Genomic DNA, 27,893 nt, shown 5'->3' with positions numbered 1-27,893 from the left:
TGATGAAGCCAGCCTGGTTCTGTGCATTTCTCACGTCCTTTTCTGGATATTCATTTTAGAATTGGGCATCTAGGCAGTACAGTGAGTAGAGCCCAGGGCCTATAATTAAGAAGACCTGACTCAAACTCCTAGTAGCTGGGAAACTCTGGGCAAATTAGAAGAGGAGCTGTGATTTAGAAGTTCCAAATATTGGCTAACATTCCAAGCTGCACCATTTGGAGGCAAATGAACCAGTCATTTAATGGTCCCCACCTCACACTTTTCAGACTGGCTAACATGTAAGAGAATGATAAATGCTAGAGAAGATGCAGAAAAATGGGAACACTAATGCACTGTTGGTGGGGTTGCAAATTTCTCCAGCCATTCTGGAGAACAATCTGAAAGCACTCCCAAAGGTTGATAAAACTGCATACCCTTTGACCCAGGAATACTACTACTAGGTGTTCTAGACTGAGCTATCCTGATTAACACAATGATCCAAGACAAAAAAGGATCCATGATGATAAATACTATTCTTGTCCAGAGGGAGAACTGATGAACTCAGAGTGCAGAATGAAACATAATTTCTTTTTTGTTGTTTTCTTTTTCTTTTTTTCATAATTTCTTATACTTTATTTTTCTTGCCTTTTTTTGCAACATGGATAAAGTGGAAATATGTTTTGCATGACTTCATATTGTGATAAAATAATGGGATTTAGCAGATTCTCAAGGGCCCACCTGGAGATTAATCTAAACTGATTGAATTAAGTGAGAGTGATTGACTGCTGATTAGCCTACTTCAAGTTAACTAGATTGTAATCACACCTGGCTTTAAGCCCTTAAGAAAGTATTGTTCTCTGAAGCTAGACTGTGAATTCAACTTGAGAACACCTTCAAGGCCAGTGACCAATGGATTTCGATGACGCTAACCAAGGACCACCCATGCTCCAGACTTATAAAAAGCTTCCACAATCAGTTTGCTGGAGAGTTCCTGATTGAAGCAGGCTTATGGCGGAGGACTTGAGGAAGGAGCAGACCAGACCAGACCAGACCAGACCAGACCAGACCAGACCAGACCAGACCAGAACTCTAGGCTAGATAGGCCTTTTCTTAACACCGTGTGAATACCTGTATGCTTTAATAAATATTTAATGCATAAAGACTGGTGCTAAAAGAGACAGACGTTGAGAGAACGAGAACGAGGAAGGAGAGAAAATGATGTCCACAGACTATAGTACCTACAGTCAAGCTGAAGCCCAGCCAGCTCAAGGATATGCAGAGACCACCCAGGCATATGGGCAACAAAGTTATGGAACCTATGGACAACCTACTGATGTCAGCTATACACAGGCTCAAACACCTGCAACATACTGGCAGACTGCATATGCCACCTTTTACGGACAGCCTCCAACAGGTTATACTATACCAACTGTACCTCAAGCTTACAGTCAGCCTGTCCAAGGATATGGGACAGGGGCCTACGATGCCACCACCACTACAGTTACAACTACCCAGGCATCATATGCAGCCCAGTCTGCATATGGCACCCAGCCTGCTTGCCCTACCTACGGGCAGCAGCCAGCAACTGCCTCGCCTTCAAGACCCCAGGATGGTAGCAAGCCCGCTGAGACTAGTCAGCCTCAATCTAGTACAGCAGGCTACAGCCAGCCCAGCCTAGGGTACAGACAGAGCAACTACAGTTACCCACAGGTGCCCAGCAGCTATCCCATGCAACCAGTCACTGCACCTCCGTCCTATCTTCCAACCAGCTATTCTTCTACCCAGCCAACTAGTTACAATCAGGGCAGTTACTCCCAGCAGAATACCTACGGGCAGCAGAGCAGCTATGGGCAGCAGCCCCCCACTAGTTATCCCCCCCAAACTGGATCCTACAGCCTGGCTCCAAGTCAATATAGCCAACAGAGCAGCAGCTACGGGCAGCAGAGTGTGTTCCGGCAGGACCATCCCAGTAGCATGGGTGTATATGGGCAGGAGTCTGGAGGCTTTTCTGGACCTGGAGAAAACCAGAGCATGAGTGGCCCTGATAACCGGGGCAGGGGAAGAGGGGGATTTGATCATGGAGGCATGAGCAGAGGTGGGCGGGGAGGAGGAGGACTCGGTGGAATGGGCAGCGCTGGAGAGCCAGGTGGCTGCAATAAGCCTGGTGGACCTATGGAAGAAGGACCAGACCTTGACTTAGGCCCACCTGTAGATCCAGATGAAGACTCCGAAAACAGTGCAATTTATGAACAGGGACTGAATGAAAACGTGACTGCTGACGAGCTGGCAGACTTTTTCAAACAATGTGGGGTTGTCAAGATGAACAAAAGGACTGGGCAGCCGATGATAAACATTTACTTAGACAAGGAAACCGGAAAACCCAAAGGAGATGCCACAGCATCCTATGACGACCCACCTACTGCAAAGGCTGCAGTAGAATGGTTTGGTGGGAAAGACTTCCAAGGCAGCAAACTCAAAGTGTCTCTTGCTCGGAAGAAACCTCCAATGAACAGCGTGCGAGGCGGCATGCCACCCCGTGAAGGCAGAGGGATGCCTCCCCCACTCCGAGGAGGTCCTGGAGGGCCAGGCGGGCCAGGAGGTCCCATGGGTCGAATGGGAGGCAGAGGAGGAGACAGGGGAGGTTTTCCACCAAGAGGACCCAGGGGTTCCCGAGGAAACCCTTCAGGAGGAGGAAATGTCCAACACAGAGCAGGCGATTGGCAGTGCCCTAATCCAGGCTGTGGAAACCAGAATTTTGCCTGGAGAACAGAGTGTAATCGGTGTAAGGCCCCCAAGCCAGAGGGATTTCTCCCACCACCCTTCCCACCTCCAGGCAGTGATTGGGGCAGAGGTGGCCCTGGCGGCATGAGAGGTGGGAGAGGTGGCCTCATGGACCACGGAGGGCCTGGCAGTATGTTCAGAGGAGGCCGAGGTGGAGACAGAGGCGGCTTTCGGGGAGGCCGAGGAATGGGTCGAGGAGGCTTTGGTGGAAGAAGGAGAGGAGGACCCCTCATGGAGCAAATGGGAGGCAGAAGAGGAGGCTGTGGAAGACCTGGAAAAATGGATAAACGTGAGCACCGTCAGGAGCACAGAGACCGGCCCTACTAGACGCAGAAACCCCGCAGAGCTGCATTTACTACCAGATTTATTTTTTAAACCAGAAAATGTTTTAAATTTATAATCCCATATTTATAATGTTGGCCACAACATTATGATTATTCCTTGTCTGTACTTTAGTATTTTTCACCATTTGTGGAGAAACATTCAAAACAAGTTAAATGGTAGTGCCCTGAGTTTCTTTTCTTTCTTTTAAAGATGGTTGTTTAATGAAGACTAATAAACTAATGAGAAACCATTGTTGTGAGCATGCTCAAATATCATTGTGTGGCAACCCAGGAGAACTAACTGTAACAATGTTAATGGTTGTGATGTTTTGTTTTGTTTTTTAAATAAAATTCCAAATGTTTATAAACGTAAAAAAAAATACTGGTGCTAAAGCTTCTAATTTAAGGCGATCACACAATTTAGATTTTAAACATCACAGTTTGGCAACCACAAAGGGACTGCTGAACCCCTCAACCTTCTGATCTTCACATTGGGTAAATTTTCAATTGGGTTTCTTCTACCCACTAAGTACCTAAGTATCTCCTAAGTACCTGCTTTTCTCTGGTTAATCAGACAAACAGGGGATAAGATCATGTTAATGCTTCATTTTAGTGGATTTTCTATTTTGGTTTATCTTTACCTGCTTTTGCCTTTAATTAATAACTTTATAAAGCATTGGCATTATAAAAGAGAAAATAAAGAGGTTGAAGAAAAACAAGAGAAACTTTATCATCATCATATTTCAAGAATCTGCTTCTATTGCCATAAACTGGGACATATTTTGCCAAAATGCAGAAGTAGACAGCAATATATTAATATGAGATCTGGAGATTTTAGATATCAAAATCAAAAATGCTCTAAATTCACTCAGAGAAATAATGTCAGTTCAAATGTTACATAAAGGTTTCCTTTTTATGCCATTGTATCTACATTTTGAAATTAATAACGGGGCAGCTAAGTGGCGCAGTGGATAGAGCACCGGCCCTGGAGTACCTGAGTTCAAATCCGGCCTCAGACACTTAACACTAGCTGTGTGACCCTGGGCAAGTCACTTAACCCCAATTGCCTCACTTAAAAAAAAAAAAAAGACATTAATAGTATAAGTTTGTTTTCATAGAGATTTTCATTCTTTTAAGATTGTGTTTTGGTTTTCCAACTGATTATTTGATCAAATTATATAAAGTATTTCTTTGGTAAATTGATTACCATGACAAGTGTAAATTAATTATAGAAATACTATTTTTACAAAAAAATATTATTTGGAATTATTGTATATTGTAACTTATATTCTGAGTCAAAGCAAGTTCACATTTTTTGCGATCATTATTATCCTCAAATTTTAAATCCATATGAGACTTGCATTATGGGAACTTACCATTTAAGACATTAATTGCCTTCACTCATGAGAGGAATACATACAAGAGCAGGCACCGAACTCTCACAGAAGGGGAGACACATATGAAGTCCAGGTACTGCACCGACTTGGGAAAGGCCGAAAGAATGGCTATTGGCAAGAGCTGAGGTTGGTTTCTTTTGGCTCCATTTCCCCACAATATTGTACAGATGGCTGGAAGTTTTCATCCCACCCATCTCATTCTACGCCTGGCTTCTATTCCCCCTCCAATATGCCTGATGCCATGGATGTCTCAATCCCATGCATCTGATTAAGCCTGACTCAGTTTCCTCCAATATGTTTGGTGGCATGGACATATATTCCATCTACCTATTTTAAGCCTGGCATACTGCATGGGCTTTATATATTGTTCAAGTGTGGGAATGCTCATATCCCATCATTTCTCTGTTCTTTTATGGTAATCCCCAGAATTATCTCAGATGTCATGATAAATACAGTGTTGGATTTGGCCTTGACATCTGTTACCAATTATATTAGATTCTATAATTTCTCATAATGGCATGAGGATAATTAGGCAGATGATACAAAAAGTGATGAAACAAAGATAAAAATTATTTTCTTAATATCACAATTGTCTTCTCGATTTACCCGGGGGGGGGGGGGGGACTGTAGTAATATTAAGTTTTAGAGAAGTGTAGTAACATTAAGTTTTAGAGAATGTTTCAATTTTTGTTTTATTATATGTTTCATATATAACAACTAAGATTCTGAATTCCTTTAGACATGTTTTTGAGAACTCTCATTGTTTGATTTGATTACTGGCAAAGCTATTTAAAGTTGTGTTAAGCTCAATTTTGTAGGAAACTTTTCCTGGCTGATTACCAGCATCTACACATTTGAAACACCTGAAAAGACTTCCATTCCACAACTACACCCAGAGGACATCCCAAGAATCATCTGAGAAAAGACTTCCAAAGACTTAATTATTTTTTTACTGTTTCATCAAGGAAACACCCCGTGTTTCTTATGGAAAAGAGGGGGAATGTGATAAAATAATGGGATTTAGCAGATTCTCAAAGGCCCACCTGGAGATTAATCTAAACTGATTGAATTAAGTGAGAGTGATTGACTGCTGATTAGCCTACTTCAAGTTAACTAGATTGTAATCACACCTGGCTTTAGAAGCTAGACTGTGAACTCAACTTGAGAACACCTTCAAAACCAATGGATTTGGATGATGCCAACCAATTAGCTTGAAGCAGTGTGTAAGGACCGCCTCTGTTCCAGACCTATAAAAAGCTTCCACAAACAGCTTGCTGGAGAGTTCCTGATTGAAGCAGGCTCCTGGTGGAGGACTTGAGGAAGAACCAGACCAGGCTGGAACTCTAGGCTAGATAGGCCTTTTCTTAACTTTCTGAACTCCATGTGAATACCTGTATGCTTTAATAAATGTTTGGGGTTTTTTTTTGGTTTTTTGTTGGGGTTATTTTGGTGAGGCAATTGGGGTTAAGTGACTTGCCCAGGGTCACACAGCTAGTAATTGTTAAGGGTCTGAGGCTGGATTTGAGCACTGGCCCTGGACACTGGCTCCCTGAGATAAATAGCTGAATCTAGGCCTCTTTCTCTCTTCACCAAATTCTTATGCTCCTTAATAAATGCTTAAAATGTCTAAACTCTTGCTAAAGCTTCTAATTTATTGGCGACCTCTCATTAGATTTTTAGACAGTACAGCTAGAATTTTAGCCCCTTACAAATTTCATGGTCCCTGAGTGAAGAATCTGTGGCTTGGGAGAAAGACATCAATAACCATGTGGAGTAAATAACCAGCAGAGCATATAGAAAGACATCATTTTTAGAGTCTAGTGTGGCAATAATTACTCACATTGTGTCTAGGGCCAGGCCAGTGGTTCAGAAGCAATACTAGAATGAAATGAGACCCTTGGTAGACTTGTCTAACATTTAACGAGAGAAGGTTACTCCACAACAGCATGGAAAGGAGGCTCAGAAAATAGAGAAAGTGGGGTCCGGGTTGCATGCCATGCCCCTTGAGGTCCCCCTCCTCATTTCCCCACAAGAGTGTGGCTGGTATTTCCATCTAGATGGAGAATGAAGCCTGAGGAGCCCCGGCTACACCTGTGCTGGGACAGTATGCTCTTGTGATGTCATAGGATCAATTCTTTGGCTTTGAGGAAAGTTGAGTAAATTCCCAGCTGCCCCATGTTAAAGGCCAGAATAGTAGTGACCACACCTTTATATTGGGCTTTAACACGTAACCAAGTTATTTCCTAGATCCTCTGAAATGGCAAATACCATTTGCTGGTGAGGAGACAAATCAGCAATCTGAGGTACAGGAGGGCAAAGATGGTGAACCTATAGAATATTTTTTAAGGAATCAATATGACTGGTCTCTAGAAATAAAATGAGAAGGAATTTCTGGACTATGATTGATCACAACCTGGATGGCAGATTAGCTTATACATTTTGGTTTATAGAATTCATGAAAATCACAGTTGAATTAAAAAAAACATTTATTAAGCACCTACTATATGCTAGGCACAGTGCTAAATCTAGGAGTTACAAATGCAAAAATGAAACAATTCCTCCAGGAACTTAAATTATAAAGGGAAGGGGCAGCCAGGGAGGGGTGATTTGATCTGAGAAAATCCAGGGATGGTGAGTAGAGAAGTCTTTTGCCTCTTTTTGTATCCCAGCACTTAGCACAGTGCCTGACAAATTTATTGTTGCTCAGTCTCAGTCATGTCCAACTCTTCATGACCCCATTTAGGTATTTTTGTTGTTTTTTTTTTTTTTTTTGGCAAAGATACTATACTGGTTTGCCATTTCCTTCTCCAGCTCATTTTACAGATGAAGAAACTGAGACCAATAGGGTTAAGTGACTTGCCCAGGGTCACGCACCTAGTAAGTGTTAAGTATCTGAGGCCGGATTTGAGTTCAGGTCCTCCTGAATCCAGGGCTGGTGCTCTATCCCCTGTGCCACCCAGCTGCCCCTATTACATCTATTACAGCCACGATTTCCTGGTCAATTACCAGGAAAAACCTGATCATCAGGGACTCTCTATGATTTACTCAACATCCCTCTGTGCTGTCCCCACCCCAGTCTAGAATCTCTACAAAGTCCTGGTGCAATTTCCTTGCCCATGTTGTGTTTTCTGTTTGGTTTTTCCATATCTAGTTGGCCATGGCTTTGTGGCAGCTCTCACACTGTCCACCGAAACCTAAGAATAACCAGGAGAGAAGGGCATGAATCACTGGGTCTCATCCCCTTCTAAAAGATCCACTGGTAGCTGGCTGGGACTCTCTGGTCTGGTCCTTTACCTTAGCCCAAGGTCTTCTAGCCCCACAGCTGCCTCTTTGGCACCCAACAAACACAATGAGGAAAACACCTGCAGCTTTCCCCAAGCAGGCATCGCATGGATAAGTTATACTCGTGAGAAAATCCAGGAACAAAAAAGCATCAGTGGTTCCTTATTTCCTTTAGGGTCAAATGCACATTCCTGCTGTTGGCATCAGTCTCCTTTCACAGTCTGGCTCCTTTCCAGATTTTTTTATGCATTGCTTGCCTCCACTCCTCTGTGGAATTAAATCAGCCTAGTCACTGTCTCTCACATACATCCCACTTCCTCTCTTTGGGTCTTTAAACAGGCTGTCCTCCATGCCTACAGTGACCTCTCTCCTGAGCTCCATCTCTTAGAATTTCTGGTCTCCTTCAAAGGTGAGATCATGGGACACTTTCTCCATGAAGCCTTTGTTGAGCTCCCCACCCAGCTATCAGTGCCAAAATTTGGGCAGCACTAGGCCTGGAGTCAGGAAGACTCATCTTCCTGAGTTCAAATCTGACTTCAGACACTTCCTAGTTGTGTGACCCTGGGAAAGTCACTTCACTCTGGCTCCGTTTCCTCATCTATAAAATGAGCTGGAGAAGGAAATGGGCAACCACTCCAGTATCTTCGCTAAGAAAACCCCAAATGGGGTCACAGAAAATCAGACACAATTGAAAAATGACTAAATATCTCATCTTGATCTTCAGGAAGCCTGTTTCTTAGGGATGATTCAGACTTGATCAGACCCACAGAGATGATGGTTCCATGTCCACTGAGAAAGAGGTTTCTAGTAGAGAGCTTGAGTTTGTGCTGTTTAACATTTCCATGGTTTGAATAAAGACACTGAAAGTCCATTTCTCAAATGATTTTGGTTTTTGCAGGGCAATGAGGGTTAAGTGACTTGCCCAGGGTCACACAGCTGGTAAGTGTCAAGTGGCTGAGGCCGGATTTGAACTCAGGTCCTCCTGAATCCAGGGCTGGTGCTTTATCCACTGAGCCACCTAGCTGCTCCTCACTTCTCAAATGTACAAGTGAAACAAAGCTGAGAGGGATGAAGAGTTAGAATAATGGGTCAAATCTGATAAGGTGACATTCAATAGGAATAAATATAAAGACTGACCCCAAAACTCACCTTCACAAGGAAGGTTGGGGGCCATGTGGTTATATAACAATTCATCTGAAAAAGATCTTGGGGGAATGATGGACCACAAGCTCAATATGTCAATTCTTCCCTACCACACTTAGTAATTACTTCAACACTACCACTGCTTCTGGAAAAGGTAGGTCATTTGTCTCTCCTAGGATTCTACTCACCACTCCTGTGACTTACCAAACCAAAACACCCTTACCTGGCCATCACTCCTTAGGTGGTTCAGAGAGCTTCATTTGTACTCAGGAAGACCTGAGTTCAAATCCGTCCTCAGACATTTACAATCTGTGTGACTCTGAGCAAGTCACTTAATTTCTCTTAGACTTCCTCAATTGTAAAATGAGAATAATGATAGCCCTTACCTCCCAGGATTGTGACGAGGATCAAATGAGATCATATTTGTTTTGGTTTTTTGTTTTTGGTGTTTTTTCAGGGCAATGAGGGTTAAGTGACTTGCCCAGGGTGACACAGCCAGTAAGTGTCTAAGGCTGGATTTGAACTCAGATTCTCCTAACTCCAGGCCTGGTGCTCTATCTACTGAGCCACCTAGCTTCATTTGGCAAACAGTAAGGGCTAAATAACTGTTTTTCATTCTTTTACTTATTTATATGATGATAAAAAAGTTAATATGATTCTAGGCTACATTGAGAGACATAGGAATTGGGAAATGATAATCACACTGTACTCTCACCGGGTCAGATAGAGGAATATATTCTGTTTTGGGCGTTCCATTTTAGGATTGAATTACAGAGAGAAATAAGCAGAAAAACTCCAATATTAATTTGGAGACCTCAAAGTTCCTATTTTAGACCTAGACAACTTTAATAGAAAAGATAAATAAGAAAGAGTTGGGGGCAGGTAGGTGGCACAGTGGATAAAGCACAGGTTCTGGGTTCAGGAGGACCTGAGTTCAAATCTGGCCTCAGACACTTGACACTTACTAGCTATGTGACCCTGGGCAAGTCACTTAACCCTCATTGCCCCACCAAAAAAAGAGTTAAGGATCTGGATAGGATTTTTAGAGAAGTTAGATGTGATGAATCTTTGGTGATTCCTAGATGGGAATATAAAGGATTATACATATCTCAGTTTTGTGTGGAACCTTTCAAAAGTAACCATATGATAGGACATAAAAACCCAATAAGCAAAATCAGAAAAGCTGAAAGATTAAACACATCCTTTATTGACAACAATATAATAAAAATTATAATCAACAAAGGGCTTCTGAAGGAAGCACTAAAACTGAAAATGGGAAGTAAATTATTTAATTTTAAAGAATTGGTGGGTTAACTAACAAACCATAAAAACAATAGATTAATTTCATTAATTAAAGGGTAACAAAGAGACATCATGCTAAGACTTTTGGGATGCAGCCAAAGCAGTCCTTAAAGAAAAAATTATGTTACTAAATGCTTTCACTAACAAAAGAGAGAAAGATCAGATCAATGAATTGCACATGCAACTAAATAAACCAGAAAAGCAAAAAATCGTAACACCCCAACTAAATACAAAAATAGAAATACTTAAAATCAAAGATGAGATAAAATTGAACACACAAACAAACTACTGAAATGGTCAAATAAATCTATATGGGATTTTTTTGGGGGGGCAATTAATAAAACAGACAAACCTTTAGTTAATCTGATGAAAGAGAGAGTGTGAGAGAGAAATCAAATTGCCAGTATCTAAGATAAGAAAGGAGAACTCACAACAAATGATAAAGAAATAATGAAAATTATTAGAAACAACTTTTCTGAATTATAGGTCAGGAAAAATATCTAAAATTAAATGGAGAAATATTTACAAAAAATATAAAGCACTCAGATGATTAGAATAAGAAATAGAGATTAAATAAACCAATCTCAGAAAAGAGAAATTGAATAAGCTATCAATCAACTCCCAAAGGAAAAACACCCTAGGACCAGATGGATTTAGAAGTAAATTATATCAAATATTCAAAGAATAATTCATTCAAATTCTGCACAAATTGCCAAAAACAGGGAGGGAGAATTTAGAACTCAAAACTTCAAAAAAAGAGTGAAAGACAGCACCCTACCAAATTCCTTCTAAGAGACAATCCTGATACCTCAAACAGGAAGAGATGTCCGAGAAATAAAATCATAGATCAATATTTCTAATGAATATCTACTCAAAACTAATAGAGCACAAAATATTAGCAGAAGCTATAGCAATAGATTAAAAAGATTATAAACTATGACCAGGTTGGATTTATACCAGGAATGAAGAGTTGGTTCAATATTGGGGGAAATATACACATATTAATTACTAAAACAACATCTAACATTCAGGAACCCCTGCTGGGCCCACAGGGTTTGGGGGATTCTCATTTTTCCCTCATAAGGGACCCCTTTATTCTGAAAACAGACATGAGATTTGGCCTAAGTACAGGCCTGGAAGAGCCTGACTTCTAATGAGAGGGGTTAGGCTCCCATTTCTAATCCTTCTTGTTTTATTAATCCTCCCACCCTAGGATCCCAAGGGATATATTATTTAAAGCTTATTTTTATGTCTAGGGCTTCCTCAAAAGGGGAGAGTTACAAATACGAATCAGGTATGGGACAGGTATTTACCTCCTACACATAGAAGGGATGAATGCTAAACACAGAGCAGTCACAAACCCACATTTGACAAGAACAAAGTTAAAATAAGATCGGTTAACTAATCGCTATTGTTATAATCTGCTGGGGCGCTGATACTTACATCTCATTCGAACACAAAGCCCTTTACAGGATCGACCTCTGAGTAGGCATTTCACATTTCACCTCAGCCCTGTAACTATCTAAACACCTATCTATTGGGAAATGGGCCAAGTTTGGACCGATATTTTGTTGTGGTCCTTTTCTTCAATGAAGAAACCCCTCTTGCTGTGAGTCAGCTTCCGTCCATGGGCCAGGACCTCCAGAGCTCCCAGCCTGGACACATCCTCCTCGAGGCTGATACTTGGTCACCTGCTAAAGAAAGGAAATGTTTCTCTGCAAAGGCAGCCAAGCTTGCCCTGAAGTGGAAAAATCAGTCCATTTTCCCTTGCCCCTGTCATGGACAATCTACTGGACACTGGGCAATTCCAAGCAAAGAGACCAAGCCAGAAACTGTCTCTTCTTTTCAATGTCATGGGGCCTGGGAGACCCAAGAAATTGCTTGGGTTTTACTGTACATACCAAGGTGCCAAGTCCTTCCAGGGCTGGGTCACCACATGGTCGGAACAGCCAGGGAATTCTTCATGTCCAGTGCCTCCAAATGCTGAGTCGCACTGTCCCTGATGTCCACAGAAGTTTTCAGAGGATCTCTGGGCTCACTCTCACTCTTAGTGGTCAACTCAACCTTCACTACAAAGAAAAACAAGATGATTGTGTCAATCGATGCAGAAACCTCTTTTGACGAAATAGATAGCACCTCTTTTATGTTCAGGGCCATAGAACCAGGAATAAGGGGACTTTTCTTGAATAGGGTGAACAGCACCAGTCTAAGGCCAAGAGCAGGAAGGATGGGGAGGAGACTGGGCTTCCTGAAGAGCAAGGTATGTGCTGAGGGGAGGAAGAAAGGCACGGGGCCAGGTTAAGGAGGTTCTGAAGATGAATAAGTAACCCTAGAAATTCCAGAAAGGACAAGTCCTGCTTATTAGCCAGACCTTGGATGCAAAGTCTGAGTCAAAGCCTCCCCATCCCAGCTTCCTGCTCATTCAAAAGCAGGGTCTTCAGGAAGGCTGGAGCAGAAGTGAGCCTGTCTGGGACTCAGCATAAAAGAATCAAAGGGACCCGAGGTCACTGGTGAGTGAGGAGGAGGGGGACAGAGGGGCCCCCAAGACCTGAATTCTCCATGGCCAGGCTGCAGGTATCCCCAAATACTAATCCTGCACGAAGGGCATGAATGTCCCACAATCCCCAGGATCCAGATCCCCTCTGTGCCGTCATTCATGGGTGAGTTACCTGGGGTCAGTCTCATCTATAAAGTGGGCATAATGATCCTCCTTATGTGAACCTTAAAGCAACTGACAATTATGATCAAGGGCTGCTCTGTATCAGCCGTGAAGAGAGAGATGTCCCAGAATACATCATGGATAGAGGGACTGATGGGATTTGACACTGATCGAATGTAAGGGATAAAAGAGGGAGATGATTCCGGGATGAGTAACTAGAAAGATGATGTGATGGGCAGGGACAGGGAGGATGGGAGAGGCTGGGGTGGGGGTAGGGGGACAGGGAGAGGAATGAAGTCTTTGAGCTTTCTGTGTAAAAGGAGGAGGTGGGGCTACATGGCCCCTGGGGTCCCTCAGAATGATGCCAAGCCCCTTACCCTCCCTGGGCCTCAGTTTACTCATCTTAAAAATGAGATTGGACCAGAGATTGAACTCAGGTCTTCCTGACTCCAGGCCTGGCACTCTGTTCATTACAGCACCACTCGTTGCTTGGAATCAGGAATATTCATCTTCATGAGTTCAAATCTGGTCTCAAACACTTCCTAGCTGTGTGATCCTGGGCAAACTGTTTAATCCTGTTTGCCTCAGTTTCCTCGTCTGTAAGATGGGCTGGAGAAGGAAATGGCAAACCATTTCAGTATCTTTGCCAAGAAAATCCCAAACGAGCTCACAAAAAATTGGGCAAGACTGAACAGCAACAACAACATATCTACAAGGGAGGAGGGAACAGGCTGAGTAGGCTAATAGGCTTTATCTTATAAATTTATAAATTTATCTTATAAGATTGATAAGATATGGGCAAAGGTGAAATGGACAAAAGGTGCTGCAGAGGTGAAATTGATGAGAGATGCTGCAGAGATGAAATGGACAGCCTTGGAGCCATATTGGATATGGGGGGGTGAAACATAGTGAGGACTTTTAGATTGGGAACCTGAGGACTTGGGAGGATTGTGTTGCTCTACCTGTCTCCCTATGTTGACTTAGGCTGGAAAAAATGACCCTAATGAAGTTTGTCCTTCCACCTCCCTCTCATCTCTTCCGCCATCTTTGTTTGAGTATTTATAGGAGAGAGCTGGACTCTGCCATCTTTGCTGGTCTCTTCATGATTGTTTTAGAACTAAGTTAGCTTTGTTAACCTTAAAGTGCTGCATCAGTGTTAGCCACTATGATTTCAAATGTGTCAAGCCTCAATATTGGGTTGTTTTAATTCATTAATTTTAGTTGACCAAAAAAAAAAGTGTGGGATAGTGAATAGAGAGGTGGCCTCAGAAGTAGAAAGACCTGGGTTCAAATCTAGCCTCTTAGAGACCATGTGAACCTGGGCAAATTGCTTAATCCCTCTGTGCTCCAGGCTATTCTTTGAGAGGAGATTTGCAAGTGTTGATCCCCCCCTGACAGAGGGAGCTTCCTCATTGGAATTTCTTCTTCCTATGAAATCATATGTTCCTAAATAAATAAATTTTAATTTCCATTACATACAAAATTATAATTACTTGATTGGTTTCCATTTGAGAGACAGCCTAGCTAAACCCAGAGAGGTTCATTAGCAAAAAGTTGGCCACAAGATGGGAAATTGATGTGGTCACAGCAACTCTCAAAGAACATTTACTAAGACATAGAGGGGGGTGCCCATCAATTGGGGAATGGCTGGACAAGTTGTGGTATATGAATACAATGGAATACTATTGTGCTGTAAGAAATGATGAGCAGGAAGAGTTCAGAGAAACCTGGAGGGTCTTATGTGAGCTGATGATGAGTGAGATGAGCAGAACCAGAAGAACAGTGTACACAGTATCATCAACATTGAGTGTTGACCTACTGTGATGGACTATATTCTTCTCACCAATGCAATGGTACAGAAGAGTTCCAGGGAACTCATGATAGAAGAGGATCTCCAAATCCAAGAAAAAAAAAGAAAGAAAGAACTGTGGAGTATAGATGCTGATTGAACCATATTATTTCTTTTGTTTTGGGTGCTGTTTTTTTTTTTTTCTATTTTGAGGTTTTGCATCACTGCTCTGATTCTTTCTCTTGTAACAGGATTAATGCAGAAATAGGATTAATGTTATTATGTGTATATATGTGTGTGTATATATATATCTATATCTATATGTATATGTATAGAGATATATAGATATAACCTATATCAGATTACCTGCTGTCTAGGGGAGGGGGGAGGGAGGGGAGGGAGGGAGAAAAATCTGAAATTGTAAAACATGTATAAACAAAAGTTGAGAACTATCTTTACATGTAACGGAAAAAATAAAATATCTCATAAAAAATAATAAACAGTATCTACCTACAAAAAAAAAAAGACATAGAGGGGATGGGATTTGGGTCAGCAGAGGGAATGCCTGCACTGATGAAATAAAAAAAATATTTCTTAAGTATTTTATTATTTTCCAGTTACATATAAGGATAGTTTTCAACATTTGTTTTCACAAGATTTTTAGTTCCAAATGAAATAAAAATCTTCAAAGTAATCAAGTAAGCATAGCGTTGGAGTTAGCATTTTTAATATGGACAGGATGCTGTGAGGCTTGTATAGCTCTCCAACTCATTGACGTGGGTGTACCCTTTAATGAGGCAGATCACAACCACCTGTACCCTCTCATCCTATGCAGCTCTTGTCCATGTCCTCTCATGAATTCTCCACAGGGAATCCATCCAACAGGCTTGGGGCCCTTGATCTAGGTCCTTGGACATTTCATGGAGATCAAAAGAATGAGATGGACTGCCCAGGCATGATCCTTCCTTTTGACATGTACTACTTGTGTGGCCCTGGGCAAGTCACTTAACTCCTTTTTGCTTCAGTTTCCTCATCTATAAAATGGGGATAATGATAGCACCTATTTGCTGTTATTGTTGGGAGGATCAAATGAGATGACATATGGAAATCACTTTGCAAATGTTAAAGCAGAAGCTATTATTATTATTATTAGCATATATTATTATGCAGTCATGAGTCTCTCTGATGAAATTCTTTGTGCCACTTCAAAGGATTATAGATACACAGCTGGAAGGGACCTTAGAGGCAATGGAGTCCCAGCCTTCTACCTCCTCACTTTACAAATTAGGAAACTGAGACTCAGAGAAGTTAAATGACTTGCCCAGGGTCACCCAGCCAGTATCTGAGGAAGGATTTTAAAAAAAAATTTCAGGCACTGTGCTAAGCACATTATACTTATTATCTCATTTGATCCTCACAACAATCCTGAGAGGTAGATGCTATTATCTCCATTGTACAGATGAGGAAACTGAGGCAAAAAGTGGTTAAGTGATTTGCCCAGGATCACACAGCTAGTGTCTACTGCTGGATTTGAACTCAGATCTTTCTGACTCCAGGCCCAGGGCCTTTACCCACCCCACCACCCAACTGCTGAACTTTCCTTGAATTGGTAATATATTACTGCCTATTCATGTCCACCTTTCCATTGCTCACTGGGTGACCTTCAAATCTTTTTATGAACGAAATGTGAGTAATTCAATTCTAGGTGAATTATTTTTTAATCAGATAGCTGTTTCCTCCAGACAAGGAGTAGGGAATATCAGGACAGCTGTGAAAATTCCCAAACGTCCCCTTGCCACCCCCCCTTTCCCATTGTATTCTTCCCTATAAAGGGCCTTTCCCCTTCTCTACCCCCATTTATAATTTCCATGTCTCCAACCAGCTTTCTCCACCCAAGCCCTCACAGTAAGTGACTTTAGAAGAATTCAGAGATGGAGAAATGCTTATTACCAGCCAAATGCTGAAAAATATATTTTTTAAACTCAGTTCTTCAAAGAATTCCTAACTATGGAATCACAGAGGCTGGAAGAGGCTTCTAGATAGGAATGTGGCAGCCTGGCGGCACCCCCTGCAAGTAGCTGTCAAAGGAAATGAGTGGCAGCCCATGCCAGGGGGTCAGGGGTCAGGAGTGGACCCAGATGGGCATCTGCTTGGCAAGACCCCAAGTTATGGAAGGGAAAGTTAATGACCCTCTTCTGACCCTTACTGGTGGCTCAGAGATCCCGAGGCCATTTCTACCCACAGCTTCCTTCCAAATTTGTCATCGTTAATGGCTCCGTGGGAAACCAGCCATCAAAGATGAGTGTGAGCAAGCTTCCAGAGGTAGTGGCTAATTGTCCTGATGTCAGATGAAGAAGCTCTTCCTTCCCACTCTCCAGGATTCTGTCCAGCCCAAACTTTTGTCACCTCAATGATCCATCCACCTATCCCTGAAAGGACTTTAGTGGCAAAGGCTTTGGCTCCTTCCTTGTCCCCTTGGTTACAGGGATTGAGACCCAGAGCCCAGTCTTGATACCTGTACCCATTAGGTCTCCTTGGCTGACCCAGCTCTTATGAGCAAGTTAGAATGACAATATTTGGTTTAGAGACTATTTTGTGACAGTCATTCATTTAACAAACATTTATTAAAGTACCTATTATGTGGGGGCAGCTAGATGGCACAGTGGATAAAGCACCGGCCCTGGATTCAGGTACCTGAGTTCAAATCCGGCCTCAGACACTTAACACTTACTAGCTGTGTGACCCTGGGCAAGTCACTTAACCCCAATTGCCTCACCAAAAAAAAAAAAAATTTAAAAAGTACCTATTATGTGCCAGGCTGTGCTAAGATTACAGAGGAAGGTAAATGATAGTATTTACTTTCCAAGTGCCCATCTTTTGTTTTGTTTTGTTTTGTGGGGTAATAAGGGTTAAGTGACTTGCCCAGGGTCACACAGATAGTAAGTGTCAAGTGTCTGAGGCTGGATTTGAACTCAGGTCCTCCTGAATCCAGGGCCAGTGCTTTATCTACTACGACACCTAGCTGCCCCCTAAGTGCTTGCCTTTTAATTGAGGAAATAACATGTAAACAATGATGGACATTTAAGACCTGTGGTCTTCAAAATAAAAAGTCTATAGGTGGGGCAGCTAGGTGGCACAGTGGATAAAGCACCGGCCTTGGATTCAGGAGTACCTGAGTTCAAATCCGACCTCAGACAGTTGACACTTACTAGCTGTGTGACTCTGGGCAAGTCACTTAACCCCCATTGCCCAGAAAAAAAAAAAGTCTATAGGTGGGCAAAGAATTCGTGTTATTGTGGTTTTGATCATTAGAATTTTGGCTCCCCCTCTTATTTTTATAGGTACTTCATTATAAACCTTCAATTCAATTCAATAAAGATGCATGAAATGCCTATTAAGTGCAAGCCACTGTGCTTGAAGGCACAAAGGCAAAAGGATGAAGCAATACCTGCCCTCCAAAAACTTATGTGCTATAACATGGGGACAAGTAAGTCTACAAAGCATGTATGAGAAATACAAGACAAACACACACATATATACAGTGCATATATACATTTACACACATACATATATGGTGCATATATATGTATATATGAAATAAAACAATATAGGATCATAGAACCATATATCTAGACCTGGGAAGGGGCTCAGAAGTCATTGCTTCCAACTCCCTCATTTTACAAATGAGGAAACTGAGACCCAAAGAGAAGTGACAGGCCAAAGGCTACGCAAGCATTAAGTAGTAGAGTCAGAGTTGGGCCTTGGCTTCTATGGATCCGAGTTCAGCGCTCTTTCCACAACACCAGTTTCAAGAGGGACATAAGAATTCAGGGGGTCAAGAAAGGCCCGACATATTTGATAAAAAATAACAAAACCAATCATATTTACATTTGCAGTTGATTCATCTTTAGAAAAGACCTTTAGACCATCTCACACCCATCAGATTGGGTAATAAGGGATTTTTTTTTATTTTTTGGTGAGGCAATTGGGGTTAAGTGACTTGCCCAGGGTCACACAGCTAGTAAGTGTTCAATGCCTGAGGCCAGATTTGAACTCAGGTCCTCCTGACTCTAGGGCTGGTGCTCTATCCACTGTGCCACCTAGCTGCCCAGGAATTTTTTTTTAAATGGAAAATGACAAATGTTGGAGAAGATGTGGAAAAATTGGGACACTAATGCACTATTGGTGGAGTTGTGAATGGATCCAACCATTCTGGAGAACAATCAGTAACTATGTCCAAAGGGCTATAAACTTGTGCATACCTTTTGACCCAGCCATACCACTACTAGGACTGTATCCCAAAGAGATCAAAGAAAAGGGAAAAGGACCTATTTGTAGAAAAATATTCATAGTAGCTCTTTTTATGGTGGCAAAGAATTGGAAATTGAGGGGATGCCCATCAATTGGGGAATGGCTAAACAAGTTGTGGCATACGATTGGTTTTTTTTTTAAAGCATTTTATTATTTTCCAGTTACATATAAGGATAGTTTTCAACATTTGTTTTCATAGGATTTTTAGTTCCAAATTTTTCTCCCACCCTCCCTTCCCTCCCTTCTCCCCAAGATGGAAAGCAATCTGATATAGTTTATATATATACAATCACATTAAACATATTTCTGCATTAGTCATATTGTGAAAGAAGAATCAGAGCACAAGGGGAAAACCTCACAAAAGAAGGGAAAAAATGGTCCAAAAGTAGAAACAGTATGGTTCAATCCGCATTCATAATCCACAGTTCTTTTTTCTGGATGTTGAGAGTATATTCTATCATGAGTTCTTTGAAATTATTTTGGATCATCGCACTGCTGAGAAGAACCAAGTCTATCACCATTGTTCATCACATAGTGTTGCTGTTACGGTGTATAATGTTCTCCTGGTTCTGCTCCTCTCAGTCAGCATCAGTTCAAACTGAGGCCCAGAAAGTTTAAGTGACTGTCTATGGGCCATGCAGCTAGCATGGGTGAGAAATGAGATTTTAACTCAGTCCTCCGGATTCCAAACCCAGGGCCATTCCTACCACACCTCCCCAAACTGTAAACAGCAGCAGAGATCCTTGGCCCCCCACCCAGCTGCTGGGAGGGATGACTATCCTCCATGTTCAGGACCATGTCCCCTTTGTAGGGTGGCCTTTGGGGTCTGTCTCCCTCAGAACTCCCTACACCCCAGCCACTGAGGACTATGGGCCATTGCCTTTTCATTTTTTTTGAACCAAATTCTCCCTGCCAATTCTGGGCTTGGGTGCAGGGGCTCTGCAAGCCCCGTGAATCCTTCTTTTAAAAAATCATGTGGAGGGGCAGCTAGGTGGCGCAATGGATAAAGCACCGGCCCTGGATTCAGGAGGACCTGAGTTCAAATCCAGCCTCAGACACTTGACACTTACTAGCTGTGTGACCCTGGGCAAGTCACTTAACCCCAATTGCCTCACTAAAAAAAAAAAAATCATGTGGAGGGGCAGCTAGGTGGCTCAGTGGATAAAGCACTGGCCCTGGATTCAGGAGGACCTGAGTTCAAATCCATCCTCAGACACTTGACACTTACTAGCCGTGTGACCCTGGGCAAGTCACTTAACCCTCATTGCCCTGCAAAAAAACAAACAACAACAAAAAAATCATGTGGTTTTTAAAATTGTAAACCTGATCACCATCAACAAGCCAAACATTTCAATGTACAAAGACAGAACCAGGAAGCAGCCTCACAGAGCTGGAACGGATTTTAAAGGTCATTTAGTCCAGCTCTCTCATGGTACCAATGAAGAAACTGAGGCCCAGAGACAGAGCCACAAACCAGCGAGCGGCAGAACCCGGGGCTTCGAGTCAGGGACAGATATCTCAGCTCAGAACAACAGAGAAGAGCGCTGGGGCTCAGTCACCCAACTGGGTTTTACACGGGCGGGAGGTGGGGGCGCTTCAGTCTATCCCTGGGACACATGAGCACTCTGCCAACTGCCATCACCCCGGCTTTAGAAAGGAGAAGGGTCTCTCAAGGTCACCCAGGGAACTGGCAGTCCTGTTGGGAGGGGGCCACAGACCTCCTGCCCCCCAATCTTCTCCTCTCTCCATCAGCTGAGGGCCCCAGGATCTTGGGGGTGGGGTGGGGTAAGGGGCAGGGCTGATGGTTGGTCCAGTTTGGTCTCCTTCATTAATGTCAATTGACAGAATGATTAGCAGAATGTCACTTTGGCTCTGGTTCTCATTAGGCCCAGGACTGGGGTGGGGGTGGGGCAGGGCTGCTGGTTGTTTAAGCAAAATTGGCTAGTCCACAGCCCAGTAATCTGCTGGGTCTCCTTCATTAAAGTCAATTGACAGAATGATTAGCAGAATGGCTTGCCTTGCATGGGGGAAATCCCTCCGGAAATTTAGTTTTATCCTAATAGTAGCTGGCATAATGTGGTGTTTTACATATATTACCTCATTTGATTTTCACAGCAAGCTGTGAGGTATAGGGACTGTCATTATGCCCATTTCAGAGGATGAAGCTGATGTGGGTGACTTGTCCAAGGTCACACAGTTAGGAAGTGAGGCAAGCTTTGAATTCTGATCCATCCTGAGTCCCAGTTCAGTTCTTCTCCTACTGTGCCTATTAGGCTGCCTCAATGAGAGCAGGGAGGTTAAATCATATGACTTGGGTCCGGGGCACAGAACAGAGCTGGTGAGGTCTCTGTCCCTGGAGGGCTTCCAGGAGGGGCTGCTTATGCAGGCTCGGGTTGAACTGACTGGCACCAAAATTGCAGCCAACACTGAATGGGCCACTTCCTTCAATCTACCTACATAAAGGAATCCCAGGGGCCTCTGGATATGGTGGAGCTACCGGAGGTATACCTCGCTGAAGGAAATTAGTTAGACCAGGAGACCAATAATGAAGCCTGCTACACACCTCCAGACACAGAGGGGATGGGCTTGGGATGCAGAAAGAGGCATTTGGTGGTGAACACAGATGGGCAGATTCATTTTTCTTGCCTGAGTATATTTGTTACAAGGGTTTGGTTTTTCTGTTTTGTTTTTTTTTCCTAGGGGAATAGCGAGGTTAGTACAAAAAAAAATGCTTGTTAAAGTATGGTATAATGGATAGAGTATTGAATATTGAGTCAAGAAAGTCCGAGTTCATGGGGCAGCTAGGTGGCGCAGTGTATAAAGCACCAGCCCTGGATTCAGGAGTCCCTGAGTTCAAATCCAACCTCAGACACTTGACACTTACTAGCTGTGTGACCCTGGGCAAGTCACTTAATCCCCACTGCCCTGCAAAAATAAAAAAAAAGAAAGTCTGAGTTCAAATCCAGCCACAGACACATGTCAGCTGTATGACTGTAGGGAGATTGTTTTAACTCCCATGCCTCAGTTTCCTCTTCTGTAAAATGATGACCTCTTGGGTCCTTTCCAGTTCTATATTTGTGATCCTATGTGCCGAGGTCCCTCCCAAGTCTAGGCCTATGGTCTTCTGAGTTTACAGATTATAAGTACTAAACCTTCTGAAGACCCCAGCTCTTCTTTCTTGGTGTGAGCCCTGCTACCTTAGCATCACCCCTCAGGCTCCTTTTGAGAACTGGCCAGCAGCTGAAGTATGTTGTTGGCTCCCTCTAAGCCTGTGAGACTCTGGTTTCCCTTTTCGCAGACGTCCACACCAGAAAGCACAACACTGTTTTTCTTTTCTTTCTTTCTTTCTTTCTTTCTTTCTTTCTTTCTTTCTTTCTTTCTTTCTTTCTTTCTTTCTTTCTTTCTTTCTTTCAGTGAGGCAATTGGGGTTAAGTGACTTGCCCAGGGTCACACAGCTAGTGTCAAGTGTCTGAGGTTGGATTTGAACTCAGGTACTCCTGACTCCAGGGCTGGTGACAACGTTGTTTTTCAAAGCTCCTGAAGGCCTAAGCAGGTTCATCCAGGTTGGAGAGCACCCTGCCCAGAGGAAGGAGCTCACAGAAAGACCACAGGGGATAACGCCCAAGTTTCAGCCTCACACCTGGCCCCACCACCATTCTCTGCTATGCTGGGCCAAAGCCTACCCCATAGCATCGGACCTTAAACAGACAACAGCCATTCTGAGCCTTCTTCTCCTTCCCTCCCAGTCCCCTCCCCAAGGAAGAAAGAGCCCAATGGAGCCACTCAGGGGGTTCTAGGATTTACAGCTAAATGTTGTTCAGTCGTTTCTGATTCTCCATGACCCCATTTGGGGTTTTATTGGTGGAGATACTGGAGTTTTTGCCATTTCCTTCTCCAGATCATTTTACAGATGAAGAAATGGAGACACGCCAGGGTGAAGTGATTTGCTCGGGGTCACACAAGTAGTGTCTGAGGTCAGATTTGAACACAGAAAGATGAGTCTTTCTGACTCTGGGGCCCTCTGAGACACCTCACGGCCCCATTCACAGCCGGAAGGGACCTTAGAGTTCATTCAGTCACCTGCCTCCTTTTACACCTGGGGAAACTGAGGCTTAGTACAGTCAATGCCAGGCTCAAGGTTACACAGCTCTAAAGAGAGCAGGAGCTTCCTTGTAATAAGCAAACCCAGGGGCAGCTAGATGGCACAGTGGATAGAGCACTGGCCCTGGAGTCAGGACTACCTGAGTTCAAATCTGGCCTCAGACACTTAACACTTACTAGCTGTGTGACCCTGGGCAAGTAACTTAACCCCAATTGCCTCCTCACTTAAAAAAAAAAAAAGATCAAATACAAAATCTCATTGGGGCAGCTAGGTGGCGCAGTGGATAGAGCACCAGCCCTGGAGTCAGGAGTACCTGAGTTCAAATCCGGCCTCAGACACTTAACACTTACTAGCTATGTGACCCTGGGCAAGTCACTTAACCCCAATTGCCTCACTATAAAAAAAAAAAAATAAGCAAACCCAGGTGGAGACTCCTTGGGTGGAGACATGTCCGGGTCTCTCCCCTCCCTTCAAAACTGCTAAGAACAATAAGAAAGTCCAAGGCACTCTGGGTGGAGATCCAGCACAGGATCTCCTGTCTCCACCCTCTGCAGCCCAGTGAAGCCAAGTCCAGATGCCTGCCAGGACCTGGCACCCAGGACCGGGACCGGGACCATACTCCTCTATTGAGATAATCATGTGGTTCAGGATGCTTCTGTTCTTAATATGATTAATTTGTGTTGACTGTTTTCCCATTGTTAAACAATCCTCATATGCCCGGTACAAACCCAACTTGGAGATGAATAATTTCTTGGATGAATTACTATGGTCTGTTTGATGGGGAATCACTTTTTTCTACCAGGCGCAATTGTCCTATCTGTAATCAACCTGCCGAGAATGTGCGCTACAGTAACACCAACACATTTATTAAGCCCCTATGGTATACAGTCTCCTCTGTATATGTTTTCAGGAGAGACAAAGTTTTGCTAAAACTCTCTCCCTTAACCTCATGTGGCACTTACAGTTCAACAGGCAGATCAGATAACTCAGATAACCATAATACACAGCAAAGGCCATAGAAAATACTAGAGATACTGACAATAGTAATTGCTAACATTTATATAGTGCTTGCTTACTATATACCAGGCATTGTGAGAAATGCTTTACAAATATCTCATTTGAGATTCACAACCTTAGGAAGTAGGTGCTATTATTAACCCCATTTTACAAATGAGGAAACTGAGGCAAACAGAGGTTAAGTGACTTGCCCAGAACAAATAAATGCCTAAGACTGAATTTGAATTCAGGTTTTCCTGACTCCAGGCCCACATTTTATCCACTGCATCACCTAGCTGCCCCTAAGGTGAGGTCTGCAAGTGAAAGTCTTTACCAGGAGGGGATCAAAAAAGAGATCATGAGAGAGGGAGGTGGCAGCTGAGCTGGATTTTAAAGAACAAGACAGGGCACGGATTAGTTCATTTTTGCTTTTCCATCTCCAATGCCTCAAAGAGCCCCTGACACATACTAGAGAAATGTTCAGTGGATGAATAAATGAATGAAAAAGAAGGAAGGCAAAGAAGGAGAAGGAGGACATTTCCGGGTGCAGGCACAGGGGCAGATGTGATATCCAGAAGTCAGAGAACGGTCTGAGGGGAGTGTGGCACGTGTGAAGAGGAGAAGAATGAGAAAAATAGACCCGTGTGCCAGACACATTTACTCAAAATTGGGCAACAGAGAGCCAGTAAAGCTATCTAAGCAGAGAGCTCCCTGCTGCAGAAGGAAGATTGTTTTGGCAGCACAACAAAGGCTGAATTGCAAGAGCAGGGAGGACTTAAAAAGAGGCTACTGGCTAGTGGCAAAATCCTCTCTATGCCAGCTGATGGAAGACATGAGAGAGCACAGGTGGCAGGTTACAAACAAGTGAGGGAAACTGCAAGCACATGGGTTGGCTCTCAGAAAATAGCTGTCCCATTTCTGTCACTATGGGGCACGCTACAGCTTTTCCAAAGGCTTTGGATGGGAGGCAGGAGGAGCAGCTCCAGAACACCTCACAAACATGTGTATGCCAAGACACATAAGAGGAGTCCCCTCCACTGTTAGGCAAGTCAACAAGCATTTATTAAGCACCTACCATGTACCAGACACTGGGCTAAGCTTCCCAGCACCCTCCATGTAGAGAGGTTATATCAGCCAATGAAAGGGTGTGTGTGTATGTGGGACCCCCCCCCTTATATATGATTTTTCCAGGTGGCATCATTAAGTTTTACCTCTCTATTTGTGCCCCTAACTCCATCCTTTCTTATCTGACTTATCCCTTCTATCAACCCTAGCCTCAATCTTCAATCTCTCCCTTTATACTGGTTCTTCCCCTGCTATTGATGCCTACAAACACCCTCAAGTCTCCATCCTTTAAAAGAAAAACAAATCATCTATTTGACTCTACCTTCCATTCTAGTTTTTAACTCATAGCTTTCCTCCCTTACCAAACTCCTAGGCAAACAAACACAAGCCCCCATTGCTGCTACTTCTTTTCTTCTTGTTGGCTTTACCCCCTTCAAGTGCTTTCTGGAATTCATTATCAAAGATCTATTCACTGTCAAACTCTGTCCTCATCCCTCATCTTACTTGACCTCTCTGCAGCATTTGCCACTTTTGTCCTGGATAGACCCTCTCCCCCTTGCTTCTTCCCGGCTCTCCTCCTCCCTGACTTCTTCTTTCCAGTCTCCTTTGTTAGATGATCAGTTGTGTCCTCCCCTGATGGGGGGCATTCCCCAAGGTCGTGCCCTATGCCTTCTTCTCTCCCTGCACTCATCTCCTGGTGATGTCATTCATTCCCACGGGCTCAATTATCATCTCTATACAGATGGCAACAAGATATTGATCTAATCTCTCCCTCGAGTTCCACTCCCATACCCTAATCACATGTTGGATAATTCCACCCAGATGTCCCATAGGCATCAGACACTCAAAATGTCAACACTAGAATTCACTCTCTGGTCCCCTTTCCTCCAAACCTTCCTGCTTGTGTTATGGGTACAATCTTCTCAGTCAGTTTTGTGAAAATGAAACCGAAAAAGTGTCGTTGCCTCTTCCCTTTTCCTCACCCCACCTCCATCCAATCAGTTTCGAAGTACTGTCAATTCAGCCTTTACACCCTAATTTGTACGCATCCTGGTCATATAACTATCACCCTCATCCAGGCCCTCATCACTTCCACGATTACCTCATCACCTCTGCCTATTACAACAGACTTGTGACAGACCCAAAGAGGCAAAACTGACTCTACAGGTATCACAGATTTGGTAGGGTGAAATCCATGACTAGATCATGGCCCCGGATGCTTATATCTTATTCAAATGAAACATGATAAGCATAAGGGGGAGGAGCTCGCACTATATATTAAGAAGTCATTCTCATATGAGGAAAGCTAGGAACCAGAGAAGGGAAGTAGGACAGAGAATAGTTGGGTGAAGTTTGGTGGAGGGAGAGATAGAATTGACTTCGCCCTTGGGGTATCTTACAGCTAATCTCAACAAAAAGAGTATGGGCGAGGGATAGTGGCAAAAAATTGAGTCCTACATTAATTATCCCACCCTACTTGAAATAAATGATATGATGCTTAGCCTGGCTACCTTAATAAGGTGTGATGTTTCAATTGATTACCCAAGCAATGAAAGACTGTGATAACCATTAAAAAAAATTTTTTTTTATGGGGGCAGCTAGGTGGTGCGGTGGATAGAGCACCAGCCCTGGATTCAGGAGGACCTGAGTTCAAATCCAGCCTCAAACACTTAACACTTAATAGCTGTGTGACCCTGGGCAAGTCACTTAATCTCAATTGCCTCACCAAAAACAACAACAACAACAACAAAATCTTTGATGAACTTTATCTTTGAAAGCCATCGGATAAAGCGAAATTTCACCAGATAGAAAGTCTATTTGGATCAGGTAAAGGGCTTGGTCAGACCCTTGAATCTTCTATATTATAGCATCTGTCAGGTTAGTGGTGAGAGCCATTCTGGGCAAACTCTTGAGAAAGAATCTTCGGGAAGAGAGGGAAAGAGATGAACAGGCCTCGGTCTCCTTCACCATCAACTAACTAAAGAAGAACCTCATGAAATTCGGAGGTCTGGAGAACTTCCCATCTTCCCACAGGTGTCTTAGCAGCATACCTATGTTAGCTGATGTATCAGCAATCAAGGAGAGATTATAATCAGATTCAAAGCTCTACAAAGAATCCAGAAAAAGAAACACACCACACCTAAGGAGTGGTGCCCTGAGATCACCTGAGGGGTCCTGAAGACTCCTGCAGAACGACTTCCAATAACTATAAGCTGCTCATTTGCCACATGTGTTTTCTAAGTTTTAACCGACTTTCCCCTGGGCTTTGTATACATTTCTGGGAAAGTGTGTCAAAGACTCTTTTTTGGAGGGGGAGAATGTTTTTAAATGAGCTTTTCTTATTGTAACATGTTAGTAAAAAACTTTCTAAAAACTAACTAAGGCTGACTAACATATCAAAGAATCATTATGGCATGAAGCACACTGGTTGGGGCTCGTGAGCTATTGAAAGGCAACCTCTAACCCCTCAGATCTAACTCTAGAGCCCTAGAGGCATGTAGTTCTGGGGACACAACCCAGTAGTGTGAGTGGAAGCTGGGGTAATCATCTCAGAGTCCGTGCCACAAGAAGAAACAAGTGAGAAATAAGATACAGAAGCATGATATGGTATTGACAAGGAACTTCAATTAGCCAGACATCTCTTGGTGCTCTGTCTCTGTCAAAAGCAGAGCAGCTATTACCTTCTAATCTTGTTTTAATGAGAATTGTATCCTTCGAAAGGTGGAGGAACCTCCAAACTCTTTTCATGATAAAAATAAGACCT

General features: G+C 43.1%; 2 protein-coding genes across 5 annotated transcripts in view; one reads left to right on the top strand and one right to left on the bottom strand.

The window, feature by feature from the left end:
• Positions 1–1,194: 1,194 nt before the first annotated feature.
• LOC122734772 (RNA-binding protein EWS-like) lies at positions 1,195–3,188 on the top strand. Of its 3 annotated transcripts, none has more exons than XM_043975852.1 (2): positions 1,195–1,571; positions 1,740–3,188. In XM_043975852.1, the coding sequence occupies exons 1-2, from the start codon at positions 1,195–1,197 to the stop codon at positions 3,085–3,087; spliced, it is 1,725 nt and encodes a 574-aa protein (XP_043831787.1). In that variant the 3' UTR covers positions 3,088–3,188. The 3 variants fall into 3 exon arrangements, with proteins under 3 accessions (XP_043831787.1, XP_043831788.1, XP_043831786.1); XM_043975853.1 differs by having other exon boundaries at positions 1,195–2,500; positions 2,852–3,188; XM_043975851.1 differs by having other exon boundaries at positions 1,195–3,188.
• Positions 3,189–10,171: 6,983 nt separating this feature from the next.
• Positions 10,172–27,893, bottom strand: part of PATZ1 (POZ/BTB and AT hook containing zinc finger 1) — a 62,600-nt gene continuing 44,878 nt past the window's right edge. Inside the window, exons 4-5 of one of the 2 annotated variants that reach the window (XM_043977519.1) lie at positions 12,109–12,276; positions 10,172–11,901 (exon numbers count right to left, since the gene is read on the bottom strand). In XM_043977519.1, the coding sequence (XP_043833454.1) occupies positions 12,137–12,276 (140 nt within the window). In that variant the 3' untranslated portion in view covers positions 10,172–11,901; positions 12,109–12,136. The remainder of the gene's footprint in view (positions 11,902–12,108; positions 12,277–27,893) is intronic. The other variant, XM_043977520.1, reaches the window with a different exon arrangement.

This window comes from Dromiciops gliroides, chromosome 1, assembly GCF_019393635.1.
Source record: "Dromiciops gliroides isolate mDroGli1 chromosome 1, mDroGli1.pri, whole genome shotgun sequence".
In the NCBI taxonomy this organism is placed as follows: domain Eukaryota; kingdom Metazoa; phylum Chordata; class Mammalia; order Microbiotheria; family Microbiotheriidae; genus Dromiciops; species Dromiciops gliroides.
This window is presented reverse-complemented; position numbering and strand designations above follow the sequence as displayed.

Coding starts and splice junctions, on each gene's coding strand:
- LOC122734772 (XM_043975851.1), top strand. CDS start 1,195: ATGATGTCCACAGACTATAGTACCTACAGTCAAGCTGAAGCCCAGCCA.